This window comes from Candida margitis, assembly GCF_024628925.1.
Source record: "Candida margitis strain CBS 14175 chromosome Unknown scaffold3, whole genome shotgun sequence".
Classification (NCBI taxonomy): Eukaryota; Fungi; Ascomycota; class Pichiomycetes; order Serinales; family Debaryomycetaceae; genus Lodderomyces; species Lodderomyces margitis.
The window spans coordinates 14,841-28,468 of NW_026261810.1; the positions used below are offsets into that span (position 1 = coordinate 14,841).

Here is a 13,628-nt window from a genome sequence, read left to right on the forward strand (position 1 = left end):
TCAAATTTGGCTCTTTAGTTTGTCGTATATATCATTAATTAATACAAATAATTCTTACATAAATCAAACTACTTTAAATAGACATACAAATCTTAGTCGAATTGATTTCCACTTCGCTTAAGAAGGGTTAAATGGTATGATAAAGTCACTACCCCATTGGTCATAAGAATTTTCATTTTGCCGATATGCATTTTGCAGTTGGGGTTGCTGATTGGGTTGAGCGTCGGGAAACGTCGACCCTTCTTTTGTATAGACGTTGTAGAACAACCCATATGAGTTCAATACATCTTCGTCAATGCCTGTCTCCTCTAACTCTCTTGCTAAGAGTTCTTCTTCGCCATCCTCCTGTTCGTTGATGCCTTCAGAATACGCAGATGAGAAGTTGGATCTGGTGTTGTCTCCAAGTGAGCTATCACCCACATAAGGCAATGGATTGTTTTTGGGAACATTTGGATGTGCAAAGTCGCGTAAATGGTCTTGATGTTGAGAAGATGCTTGACTATGCGATGAGCTCTTTCTTTCATTCCTGGCACTATTAGATTGAGGTTGTATTCCAACTCCATTACTGGTTACAGTTTTAGTCTGCTGCCAAAGATCTGCACCTTGATTCCCATTTGATTGGTGACCGTATAATTGACTCTTTTGGTCGATTCCAAAATCGTTGCTTGAGTAGTTACTTGTACCAGCAAAGTTTGCGGCATCCGCTGCTCTAACCATCTCTACTGCTTGGGTCAAAGGTGTTAACGGATTGGGCGTAGATGAAGACTGGTGTCCACTGTACTCTTCTGCATTCAACAACCTTTGAAGGTTTGACTCCTTTACTGAGTCAGAACTGTCTGTGGATGTGATATTCTGTAGCTTGGTCCTTTGAGCTTGTTGATTTCCGCTGCCCCTCTCTGTATGGTGATGATGGTGATGGTGGTGATGGTGGTGCTGAGTTGTGTCATTCTTAGACGGCTGATCGGTAGATGAATTCAACTTTGGCGTTTCTGTCATTGGAGGTAGATAATTAAAATGTTGAAAACGAGACACTTGTTCCTCCGGTTCAAGCATATTGGTTCCGCTGGTCGAGCTCCCTGGGGATGTTAGCTCATTTCCACTAGCATGACTATGTGATCCCTGAGTATAATGGTGGTGAATGTGCTGGTGGATTGAAATTCCGACACCATTTGCCTTTGCGTACTCAACAAGGTGTCGAACAGTCTCGCGATTATTAATTGTGCCAAAAGGGGGCTTGCTCTGTGTGTTTGAATAATGATCATTCATGCCGGGATTTACCGAGTAAACCCATTCTATTTCTGATTTTGTGCTCAATCGGCTGTGGTTTTGAAGAGTCTGCGAGCCTGCTACGGGGACAGCTACCGCATTGGGTTTCCTTCTCTTTATACTCCGTTTAGAGTCTGAGTCGACGTTGGTCTTTGTAAGTTCCTCTTGTTGGCGATTCAAAGTATCCAACACACTTGAAGAATTTCCATTGGTGACACTCTCCACCTCCTCTTTTATTTTGGGGCTAGCTTTCCCTCGCACCACCTCTGTCACCAATTTCCTCCAGCGATTTCGACATGTCAAGGATGGTCTGCTTTCAAATGCACTGCATATGGTTCTCCATTTGGTTCCATAAAGTTTAACTTGTTTTATTAATAAAAGGTCCTCTTCTTCGGTCCACGGCTTTAACCGATCTTTTGTCTTTGGATCCAAAACTTCAACATACCTCTTGGCACATTGATCATCCGTCCTGCCCTTGATTTCTTGAGCAACTTTCAACCAAGCCGATCCAAACTTCTGAAACGCTTTGACTAGCAACTCATCTTCTTCAGGTGTCCATTTCCCCTTGCGAAGTGCTGGATCTAAAGAGTTGCTCCATCTTTTTCTACAGTCTTTGCTTTTCCTTGAACCGTCGGGTGACATTTTATCGGCAATCTTTTCCCAGTCTATCAATTCTATATCTCCATTTTGCTTCAACTTAGTGGATACCAAATTTGCGAGCTCGGAGTCCTCCTCTCTGGTCCACGGTTTGCGGGCACCCTTTCGGTACGTCTGAAATCCCAAAGATTCTGTCACTTCCAAAGGGTCTATTGGAACAACTCTTTTTTTGGAGTGGTTGACGTTTTTTGAGTCATCTTGATTCATCTTTTCATTTCTAAACGGTCTATTCCCCTACTCTGATATTAGAAGTAGTCGAGTATTCTGCAAACAAAAATTAAGTTGGTCTTCCTTGTACAAGTTCTATCGGCAACACGCAAAATCTCAACAATACTTTATACGATATATGCTGCTCTGTTGTTATTGTTGTTGTTGTTGTTGTAGGTTAAGTAGTTTTGTTAACTCCACTTTATTTATAGTTCTTTTAGTCTATACAACGGGGAAAAAAAAAAAATTATAAAACACCCTTTTGATCGCTCGCGCACGACTTGGCTTTAACCCTCTAATGCTTATTCTTTGGCTCCTTCTTCCGCTCTAATCCTCTTGTTGTCGATCAATCGTATCAAGTTTCTAAGTAGAATGGCAATAGTAACTTTACCAATGGAAGGCACATATAAACCAGCTTTTTGTTTAATTTCATCGTCAAAATTCTTGAAACTTGAAAAATTAATTACAACAGCACCATGTTTCACTAGATGAATTGGGAATTTGTAGTCTTCAGAAGGAACACCAGTGATGATGACATCACATTGAGGTGCAAGATTACTGAGACTAGTATTTTCGGTATCCAAGTCGACTACCAAATGTCTATGCTCCAGCAAGTCATCACCACGTGTAAACTGTTGAATGTTCTTCACATCCACGGAATATACTGTGGCACCGTCGTTGGCAAGTAGCGCTGCCAATGGTCTTCCTACTATTTCCGATCTGTTTACAACCAAGACCTTTTTCCCGTATAATCGATTTCCATAGGGTAAGATTTTGTTATAGACCCCCAAATACTCCAATATTTTGACCATGGCAAGGGGAGTACAAGGCAAGATTGATTTCTGTTGATTCTTGGGAGGATCCAAAAATCTCACGTTATGATAAAGGTTGTGATAGTACAAAAAATTCAATCCCTCAACATCCTTTTCCGGAGAGATCAACTGTTGCAAGTACTGATCTTGTTTGTCTCCAAACACTGGGAAGTATACCATAATACCATTAACATTATCGTCTCTGTTGGCCTTGATTAATGCGGTTTCCAATTCGTTTTTATTTACTTCAATCAACTTATAATTGAATCCCAAAGATTCACAAGTTTTGCTGGTCCAGTTGGCATACATTTTGGCAGCGGGGTCTTTGTTTGCCAAAAGACCCACCAACGTTGGCTTGAAGTTCAATTTTTGAACAGCAGAAGTGACCTCTTCTTGATAAGGTTTGGCAATAGTTGATGCCAATATGGTTCTACCAGCAGGTCTTGACATTATTTGACGGTCTTGTGATTGTAAAGTAGGTTGAAAGCGACGGAGAATAGATATGTATTGGAAAGTAAACTATGTCAGTTTTAGTGAATGAGATGCTTTCTTTCTCTCTCTCTCTCTTGCTCCTTTTAATTTAAAATCTTAAAATTTAAATTTAAATTTATTATGCGCAATAAATTTTGACTTCTTTTTTTTTATTTGCACAATCTCCCTCTCTACTTCATTATTAAATTATTATTACATATTATGATTATGCTTGGAACCACAGTCAAAAATATATAGGAATGTTTTTGGGAAAAAAGAGGATTCAAATCAACTCATTGATGGGATCCAGTGAACATACCTAAAAGTTACAAGATCCCTCGGAGGTTGAAATGGGGTTATCAAAGCAAATGGAATTTAGTTCCAACGTTGAAGATTGAATTGCCTGAACGACTGGCCAGACACGTGCTGCAAATGATGATTTGAGACTTCAAGGGGCTTCTACATCTAAACAATTAGACAGAGTAAGGTACATTTCTAAATCATGCGACATCCAGGGGAAGCGATTGATGAAATTGAACATACAATTTATGGAGCGAGGGAAGAGAAGTACAGGAGTTTATTGAGCCATGTGTGCTGCAAAACATCCAAATTCAATAGATGGAAGATCACTTGCCATATAATGAGAATAGATACTACCATAGATGAGATTCATAACACCTGACAACGCAATCACCTGCATTTGGCGGCATCTAATTCAATCTTTTACAGTTTGTGTCCATTGTGTTTGATACTGATTTCTATGGACATAGTGACAGAGCCTATAGAGTGGAGGTTAGACAGGAGAATATAGAAATTATACTATTCTTCGAAATCTTTGTTTTAACAATATGTAAAATGCAGTTGTAATTTTTTATTTTAAGATAAATAATATATAGACTAAGTAATGTCCTGAAGAATTAAACATAAAAAAACTCAAACCAAAATGAACTGGAAAATATATATATATAGGCAAGCTTTAATTGAAAGATCTATTTCAATCAAATCAGCCAACCAAACCAAATGTCAGATCCCAAAAAAATAAAAAGAAGTAAAAAAACCAAGAATTGAAAAATATTCTTTCTAGTAGTAATACAATTAGTTCAAACTCTCATCCTCAAAAGCGAAGTTAAGCAGTGATGCCAACTTGTGCTTCTGTTAAAGCACCACAATTCAACAATTTATCCAAATAAACCCCACCATTTCTGCCTCCACCGCCAACTTTTTTACTGCTGCTGTCCTTAGTAACTTTTCCTGCGTTTCCCCCACTGCAGCAACTAGACTTCTTCAGTTTCTTTTTGTTGCTCAAGATATCCTCCTTAGTAAAGCCGTTGGAGAAACAACAATCGATCTTCTTTCCCATACACGAATGACATGGTTTGAAATGGATATATTTATCATTAACATGGAGGAGTTGGAAGTTATCACTACCAATGAAGATTTTGTTAGTGGTGGATAATGTATCGAGTTGCTGTGGAGTCAAGTTGAATGTGGATGCAAGGGAGGCTGGTGATGAAGGAGACAAGGTTGTGATTTCGGCATTGCATTTGACTTTACGTGCACGACACGAGTCGCATGATGGGCCAAGTCTTTGTCTTCTCTTGTTTGTGGTAGATGTGGATGAAGATGCCGGCTTACTTGACACTGTTAGTTTTGGGGTAGATATTGGTGTTGGTTGTTGCTGTTGTGGTTGTTGTGGTTGTTGTTGAATGCTTGCGTGGACATACTCAGGAGTTGCTGGTGATGATGTGTATGAAGAAACAGATGAAGCTAACGAAACTAGCGATGGTACTGACGATGATCTAGAACTTGGTTGGCTATGCTGTTGAATTTGTTGTTGTTGTTGTTGCTGCTGCTGCTGCTGCTGTTGGTCCAAAAAGATAGCTGAGCTCAATAAACCCAAACCGTGTGAATCTCTATTAGGCTGAAATTGAGACAAGTTAGACTCAGTAAGTTGGGCATATGTTGGACTTGGCAAGTTGGGTCTATTCAATGAATAGTTTGAGGTATTAATAGGTGGCAACTTAATCTGTGACGATGGTGACAGTTGATTCTGCTGTTGAGTTGCTGATTGCATAAGGGTATTAATAGGTGGTAATACAGTAGTATGTGATGGTGGTGCAGTATAACTCATCCTTGGACTGCTGAATGATGATGCATTAGATGATACTGGTGACCTTGGGTGCATTATGGAGTAATTAAGTAAATCAGACATGTTGTGATGTGTATGAATATGAATATATATGTATATATGTGAATGTGAAATCTAGGAAATTATGACAATTAGTTTTTGTACAGTTGTGACTGTTCTGTATTTCAGTGTGAGACAGATGTTCAAGATTTGAATAAATGGGTTATCTTGTGAATGAGTATATTTTTAAAAAAAAATTGGTTACAATTGAAGTGATATTTATATATATTTATCAAAAGAGCATATGCTATTATATATATTGTGTGTTTATGGCCTTACGGGTAAATATTGTGATATTTAATTTTTGCAACTGCATTATAAAAGGGAATATTTAAAAAAAATAAAAAAAATAAAATTTCTTTTTCTTCTTTGTGTGTGTTGGTGTGAAAATAAATAAAATAAATAAAAAAAAAAAAAAAAAAATGAATTTTTATCCGCTGCAATATGAGGGGAATTGTTTCTCGGGATATCCTGCATATTACTTCACTCTTCTATTTCCACTGGAACTTTAACATAGCCAAAAAAACGAAAGCATGTTCACATTGCAGAGAAAACACCGCCTTTCCTCTATATATTTCAAAGTTCGAATAGTACAAATTGAAGAGATGGGGCACCGACTGCTTTGGTGAGGGCGTAGGCGTATACCAGAAACAGAGTAAGCATTAGTTGTGTGTATGTGTGTGCGTGATGAGAATAATCTCTGATTTTAACAAACCCCTCATCTTTTTTATTTTTTTATTTCTAAATGCTTGGGGTGTAAAATATCTTAAAGATGGGGTGTATAGTGTATATCATTTCTAGTTCTGTTGTTTCCGTTCAACCAGAAATACGCCGAGCATATAGCAAATGGGACTTAACTCCTACAAGTATCACAGTTTCTATAGGGCAAAAGCATGTAATATAACCCTCCCTAATTTCGGAGTAGTGTGATTTTTGTACCGCCTTATGAAACCAAACTGAAAAAAAAAAAAAAAGTTACTGTTATTATTGTGCGCACACAAAGAAGGAGGAGAGACAGGGCTAGTAGAAAATTGGTTGGTCCTCGGTTCAATGTCACTCGGAGAATGAAGTTTTAGAACAATGCAAAATACATTTTAATACACTTTGCAGATGACTCTTTTTTTTTGTTTTTCCCTTTGCCTTTCTCCTACTTGCCCTCTATCAGTTTGTCTTATTGTTTCTTCCTTTTTTTTTTTTTTATCCTCTGATTGTTTTTCGGAGTATGTTTTCCATTGTAATCATAACACAAAATAACCATTTGGTTGCAATACGGAGGAAGTCGGAAAATGAATCATCTATACTGCATATCAACGTCAAATATCTTTCATTCTTTCTCTCTTTCTCTCTTTCTCTCTTTCTCTCTGGATTGTTATTTTCCGCAGCCAATGTTTCTCTATCCCTATTGGTGCGCTTGTGATTAGAGTATGTGAGATATGTGAAAAACTGTACTTTACTTTGTTCTTTCGCACATCATTGAACCGAGCTTAAATGATTTTCCTTTAATGAAACATAATGATATATTCTCATAACCATAATTTCACCTATCCCCCCCAAATATGCATAGTATTGTTTACCGCATGAAACAATAAAGAGACTCACACGATGAAAGAAGAGAGGCTGTAACCTCGGAGTACTGTAACAGCAATTTTAAGTTTACAGTTAGGTTTATTCCCTTTATTGGGAAAACTTTTCTCAGTGGAGAAGGTATAGTTGGTAGTGCGTTTCCACCTCTGACACTCTGACCCCCCTATTCCTTCTTCTCTTGATATAAGCGTACTACGAGTGTTTCTTGGATGGAGGGGTATGATTTTTTTTTCAGCGTCTAATTCTCAACAGTCGGAGAAAGAAAATAAAATAAAAATAAAATAAAATAAAAATTAAAAATATGGAGATGAGAAAACTCCGACGTATGTGTGTAAGGAGGTACGTATTCCCAATTAGGCAATTCCACCAACTTTATTTTTTTTGTTTTATGGTAACATCCTTTGCGCCGAGAGACAAGAGGCAAAGGAAAAAAAAAAGGTGGAAAATGAGGAGAACAAAGAATGGATATCGGATAACTCTTTCTTCATACACACGCTCTCTTTAACTTCTCCTCTCTGTTCTCTCCTATTCCTAAGACGGTTCTTATTTGGTTTTAAAGGGCTCAATAAGAAATGGAGGTGGGGAGGTCAAGAGGAATTTACATTAATCATTAAAAGCGTGTGATAGTAATGGCAATGTCTCACTTTGATGTGCATGTGTAAAAACGGTGATCAACCCAGCTTCATTCATGTTAAGCGCGCATATGCCACAAATGTCTACTTTGTTCGCCTTTCGCCCTTCGCCTTTTCCTCCTCCTCCTCTTACAAACTCCCCCTTCACAAACCGTTTGTCCTTTCATTTCACAAAAAGAGTTAAACGAAGGCATATGCAAAGTTGACTCTTTCTTCTTTTCTCTTTTTGTCCTTGTAATATTTTTATTCGTCTCCGAACTCTGGAGATATATATTTCTGCCGAGTAAACTAGCATGTGCGAAAAAAAGGGAAAAGCCAAAAAGTTAAAAAAAGCAGTCATAAACGCCCACCCAAGGACTAGCGACTTTTTCTCTTACTACTTCTGGGATGTACCCCCAGTACGTGCTACTAGCATGAAATTATCTTCATCTTTTTACTTTGAAAAATACAGTTCAACCGAGGAACAGATCAACGCATTTTTTTTTTTTATTTGTTATTGTCTCATTTAACTTTTAAGACACGACACATGTACGATTAAATCCTTATTGTAAATATGAAAGCTGTGTGGGGTATTTGAAATCGGAGAATAAACGCAAATAATCAAAAATCGTAACCTACTGCATTAACTCCTAACTGCTTCGATATCTAAAACCTTTATCATCACGGACTTTTCTGAAACATTTGTGATACCTAGATACGCCACTGCATATGCTATTTTTGTTTGTCTTCGTATTAAGCAACTTGCTTGACGTCATGTGCCGAACCAGTTGGAATTGGTAAACCCCACCAACCCAACCCGTAGTATTGCTAAACCCCTTTACCTGTTGCAACTTTTACCCTTTATTCTTATTGTTTGTTTATTTTCTCTTTTCTTTACAAACGGATATTGATGAAAATAAACCTCGGCTTTGATTTGGGATTTTGCAACTATCAATTATCCCTTGATCTTTTGTTTTATTTTTACATCAAACGTTTGGTTGGATTTGCATAATAAACTATTCTCTTACGCATTCATTTGCAGTTTTTTTTTTCCTTTTCAATGGACTTCCTTAGATCCAGCATCCTCTGAAGGACAATTCTCCGAGCTCAGGTAAAGTCTCTCCTTACCAATGTACAATATCCGTTCACTCTTAATCTTTGGTGCCGTTAACCATCCTTTGAGGAGAGAGGAACGGATATTTTGGTTGTCATCCTTGATGTTACTGTTATTTACCTACCCGTTTACTTCAGCAGTCAGCAAGAAAAAATCGATAGTACCTCTCCCTCCTCTTTCCGCTCTAGATCTGCAAATAATTTGTCTGATTTCAGCACAAATTACTAGTAGTCTTACACTACATTCTTTAAACACTTTCATAAACGTCATCCACTCTTCAATTATGCTATTCCAGGATATACATCTTGATTAAAAATGGGGAAGGCTTCGACTTGCTCCATTCAACCCTAAATAGCCCAACTTCTCTTCACACTATATGTTGTGTACGTGATACACCATTTGGTAGCATGTAAACTAATCGTGTTGTTTACAATCTATCCCAATTGGGAAGCATACTTTACACAACATCGTCAACCAAACAAAAAAAGAAAAAGATCCAAAGATCGAGAAAGAGAATCAATCACATCGAGAGGATTTTACACCATCACGCAGACATCGTTTCGCCAAAAGCTAATTGTCACTAAAGCTGGTAGAAAGGAATTGAGGTCATTCATAGTAATGAGAATATGACTGATATGTATTATCAACAGCAGCAACAGCATGTCTCTCTCAACACACCAATTAAAAAGATTAGAAATCTAAATTTGAATTCATCACCACTCAATTATGATGACATGCATCAAGACCAACATAATCAGCATTACCTCCCTCATGAAGAGCATTTTCCACCTTCTGCTCTACCGCCACAACCCCAACCGCCAACACAGCTCTATCCAAGTCTAGACTTACAAAAATCACCAACGGAATCATCGATGTTAAACAAGGGATATTCGCATAAATTGACCAACAATGTGCTTTCAGAATTACACAAGCGAGCTCAACAAATAACCACGGGAAACGCTAACGGCAACGGTTATTCTCATTCTTCAAATTCTTCACCACTGTATGGATTGGAGGATCAAGTCAGTCAACGAAGAAATAAACGGTACAGTGGATTACATATGACAAAGTTCAAACAAATGGAGTCGATATCGCATCATTACTCAGTACACAATCGGAACAAAACTCCGTCGCCACAGAAGCTAGGACTGGATGATCTGCTGGCAAGTGCGAGTGCAACTGCTACTGATAAATACGACACCATTGAAAGCGCAAGTAAACGAAGACGTACCTTGAATGGAGCCAACGAAATCATGGCTATTCCCATTTTACATCAACAACAAAACCGACAATCTCAACACCCCACCGAGAATCGTAAAATTTCTCCAAACAAGATATCACCCAGTAAAGCATCATATAATTTGAATTCAATATTGAGACAGACTACTGATACCGGTTCGCCAAACAAGGAAATTTGGGCACCACCAGCACCACCAAAGAAGTTGCCACAATTGAAAAAACGCCCTAGCTCGTTAGAAATGGCGGGTGTGATTAACTCATCACCTACTAGGTACAATGAAACTTGTTCGGGAACATTGAACTCGCTGACGTTACACATGGATAAACCAGTGAGTAGCCAGGGATCTAGTATATTACAGGAGCCTAGTAAAATTTCCAATACTGGCAGCGGTTTTGAAGCAAATACAGGACAACAGCATAGCCATGGTAATAGTAAGCCTTGGCTGAATACACCATCAAGTTCATTCGTCAAGCCTAATGTTCCTAAAAAACAACAGTTGCAAAAGAAACCACTGATACCCCAATTACAAAAGAAACCACTGATACCCCAATTACAAAAGAAATCACTGATACCCCAATTACAAAAGAAACCACTGATACCCCAATTACAAAAGAAACCACTGATACCCCAATTACAAAAGAAACCACTGATACCCCAATTACAGAAAAAGACAAGTATTTCTCAATTACAAAGAAAACCTCTGATACCCCAATTTCACAATAATGAGCAAAGCAATAGAGTTGCCTCCTCACCATCGTCATTGCCACCATCAACATCACAGACTGCTATGAAACCTCCCACATCCACAAACCTTCATCACCACAGCAAGACTCTACAACAATCAAGCAAATACCATCCACAAGAGGTTCCCATGCAACCGTCGATTTCACGCATGAGTCCATCAAAATCGTTCTCGTCGTTTAAACTGCATTCCCAACATGGTGGTGGTGGTAATGGTAACGGTAATGGGCTATACAACACTAAGCACCACCAACCACAATCGATAAATAACAGTGCCAGGAAAGTCGAAACAACAAGAACAGCAGCGACAACACTACCTAAATCGAAATCAATTACTATTCCTCAACCATTTTCGTTGTATGATAAGCCAACAATTTCATCATCGCAAAAATCATTGAGTAAGTATCAACGGTTTAAAGAAAAATTTAATTAAAATATAGAGTGATCCTTGTTTCTACACCTCTTTGTTTTCTCTGTTTCTTTTGATTACATAGCGTATCTATACAACAGCCCAAGTAAAATTTCTCAATTATCTCTATAATTTCAAAGTTCTTCCCTCCAGTCACTCATAAATGTTGGATTGCACCTTGATTTCACCACCAATTACAACCTCCTGCTCACCACTCCACTTCTCTTTCGAAGGCAACAACACCATCGAACTCACATGGCCCGGTTCAACACAAACCATATTATGGAACCCCAGTTTAGGTTCGAAATCACCCATGCCTTCAGCTTTTTTCACCCATGGGTTCCACACTACTGAATCTTGTAAATTGGTGCGATGCAAATTATACAAGACTTTTCCCTTGTCGATAATTTGGATTATACGATGAGGATTGATGTTTTGGTAAATACGATCAAATTCTTCATGGAATGAAATGGCGGGGGCTTTTTCCGTGTACTTGTCGGCCACCAATTGGTCATAACAGGAAACGTCAACAAGATTGTTGACCAATACATCGGTTATATCTTCGACGTGGTAATATGTGTGAAACAACCAATTGAATTCAAATGGCACCAGTCCTGTGTTTTCCACTTCAATCTTTTGGTTAAGTTTGTCGTTGGCAATGGATACGGTCAAGATCAAAGTAAAGTCATAATCCCATTTAGATCTTGTTTCTTGATCCAATTGTTCAGGTCCTAATCCAAATTGAACCGTAGGTGGGTTTTCTTTAACTTGACCCAAGAATTCCCAATAATTATTCCTAGCAAATCCATGTTGGGGTAATTTTGCCGTTGGATGGTTAGGATCCTTTTGTTTACCAAAAATGGGGAAAACAAGGGGAATACCACCTCTAACTGCTTTGGATCCATCCAATTTAGCTGCTTTGGAAAGCCATAATTTTTCTTCGCCTTGATGTTGCCATGATATGATTGTGGCTCCGAATTTTAAAATGGTTAATTTGGTGGAGGAGTCGTTGGCGTCGGTCAAAATGACCCTGTCGTCTAATTCTTCTACCGGCATTGCTAATAAGGAGTTGTGTGTGTGTGTGTGTATGTGTGTGTGCACAGAAGAAGTAGGCTCTCTTCAAGAATAGCAATTGATTATTGTTGTTGTTGAAAGTGAACAAACGTTGGCAATTTTTTTTCTTTCAGAGAGGAAACATTGATGCAACACAAAAACGCAAGAAATTTGATTTTCGCAGCCCTTTTTCTTTTTGTTGTTACCTCGTGGGAGAGTTTGCAGCTGGTCTAGATTCACAAAGTTGTGTTGTATGTGTGTAGTTGCGTATATTAAATTAATTTAGTAAAGACAAAGTGGGCGTGAAAAAAACCATACTGTTGAATCAATTGGGTTTTGTTGAGTGATTCGAATAATCGGAGAGTTTAGAATCGTTGAAATTGGTGGGGGGGAGGGCAATGGTTTTAGTTAGCTATGAAGCAAAATGAAAGTGAACAGAAAGGATAAGGGGATCATTTTATATCACTTTCCACCCATACGATAGATGGTATATTCAAATATGACAAAAAATATAATCTCACGTGATTAGGTGCGTGAGAGTTACCTTTTCAGGCAAAATCGGCCGATTGTACTTAAACTGATAAGGTTGTGCTCAATTGGGGGTGGTTTTTGTGCTTCGATATGTGTCTAACTTAACTTCAAAGAAGCCATTAAAGCTATTTCAAATATGCATCTAATGTAGTACATTCAATTTTCTCTCTACAGTAGATATAGTATTGTAGAGAAATCTGCTCTCGTTAGAGGTAGAGTCACTAATTATATAGAACCACACGTACACACTCTATTTCTCTTGACTCTCTGGACGTTGTTATAGTAATGAGGGTATCTGTGTGTATCTTCTTATGCTGCCTGTTTATTCTTTGAATGTTTTCCAATTCCATCGGTTATAAAAAGATTAGTCCGTAGAAAAGCAAAAAAAAGCAAGAAAAAAAGAAATTTATTTTGCTACTTCCTACTTAATAACCGAAATCCGGAGACAATCTCTTTTTTAGTCCCGTGTCGCATTTAAAGCAACTGCGATATCACACTGACCCCCTATTTTTCTTTTCCCCTTACTTTACTTTGTTTTCGATCATACTGTATAGTAGAAGGTGGTTGGTTAACACAACCATGTGGAGGTTTTCCTAAGTAAGAAAATAGGTCTAAATTTCTCTAACACCATATAGCCTTATTGATTGCTATAAGGACTATATATAAAATAGTAAGGTCTGATTGTTTATTTTGAAGAGTTTATAGTGTTTCGTAAAGTTTTAATTGTTTTTTTTTTTAATTTTT

General features: G+C 38.0%; 5 protein-coding genes across 5 annotated transcripts; 1 reads left to right on the plus strand and 4 right to left on the minus strand. All coding sequences in view use genetic code 12, as the record gives it.

Annotated features, from left to right (window-relative positions):
- Positions 1–117: 117 nt before the first annotated feature.
- Positions 118–2,130, minus strand: BAS1 (Myb-related transcription factor BAS1; the record flags this gene model as incomplete). Its single annotated transcript, XM_051814721.1, has 1 exon — positions 118–2,130. The coding sequence occupies one exon, from the start codon at positions 2,128–2,130 to the stop codon at positions 118–120; it is 2,013 nt and encodes a 670-aa protein (XP_051671602.1).
- Positions 2,131–2,432: 302 nt separating this feature from the next.
- Positions 2,433–3,392, minus strand: CANMA_002632 (methylenetetrahydrofolate dehydrogenase (NAD(+)); the record flags this gene model as incomplete). The annotated part of the gene is made up of 1 exon (XM_051814722.1): positions 2,433–3,392. The coding sequence occupies one exon, from the start codon at positions 3,390–3,392 to the stop codon at positions 2,433–2,435; it is 960 nt and encodes a 319-aa protein (XP_051671603.1).
- A 1,147-nt stretch (positions 3,393–4,539) lies between these two features.
- On the minus strand, positions 4,540–5,625 carry SUT1 (Sut1p; the record flags this gene model as incomplete). The annotated part of the gene is made up of 1 exon (XM_051814723.1): positions 4,540–5,625. One exon carries the CDS (start codon positions 5,623–5,625, stop codon positions 4,540–4,542), a length of 1,086 nt encoding a protein of 361 aa, XP_051671604.1.
- A 3,911-nt stretch (positions 5,626–9,536) lies between these two features.
- CANMA_002634 (uncharacterized protein) lies at positions 9,537–11,324 on the plus strand (the record flags this gene model as incomplete). Its single annotated transcript, XM_051814724.1, has 1 exon — positions 9,537–11,324. The coding sequence occupies one exon, from the start codon at positions 9,537–9,539 to the stop codon at positions 11,322–11,324; it is 1,788 nt and encodes a 595-aa protein (XP_051671605.1).
- A 129-nt stretch (positions 11,325–11,453) lies between these two features.
- CANMA_002635 (glucose-6-phosphate 1-epimerase) lies at positions 11,454–12,356 on the minus strand (the record flags this gene model as incomplete). The annotated part of the gene is made up of 1 exon (XM_051814725.1): positions 11,454–12,356. One exon carries the CDS (start codon positions 12,354–12,356, stop codon positions 11,454–11,456), a length of 903 nt encoding a protein of 300 aa, XP_051671606.1.
- Positions 12,357–13,628: the final 1,272 nt, after the last annotated feature.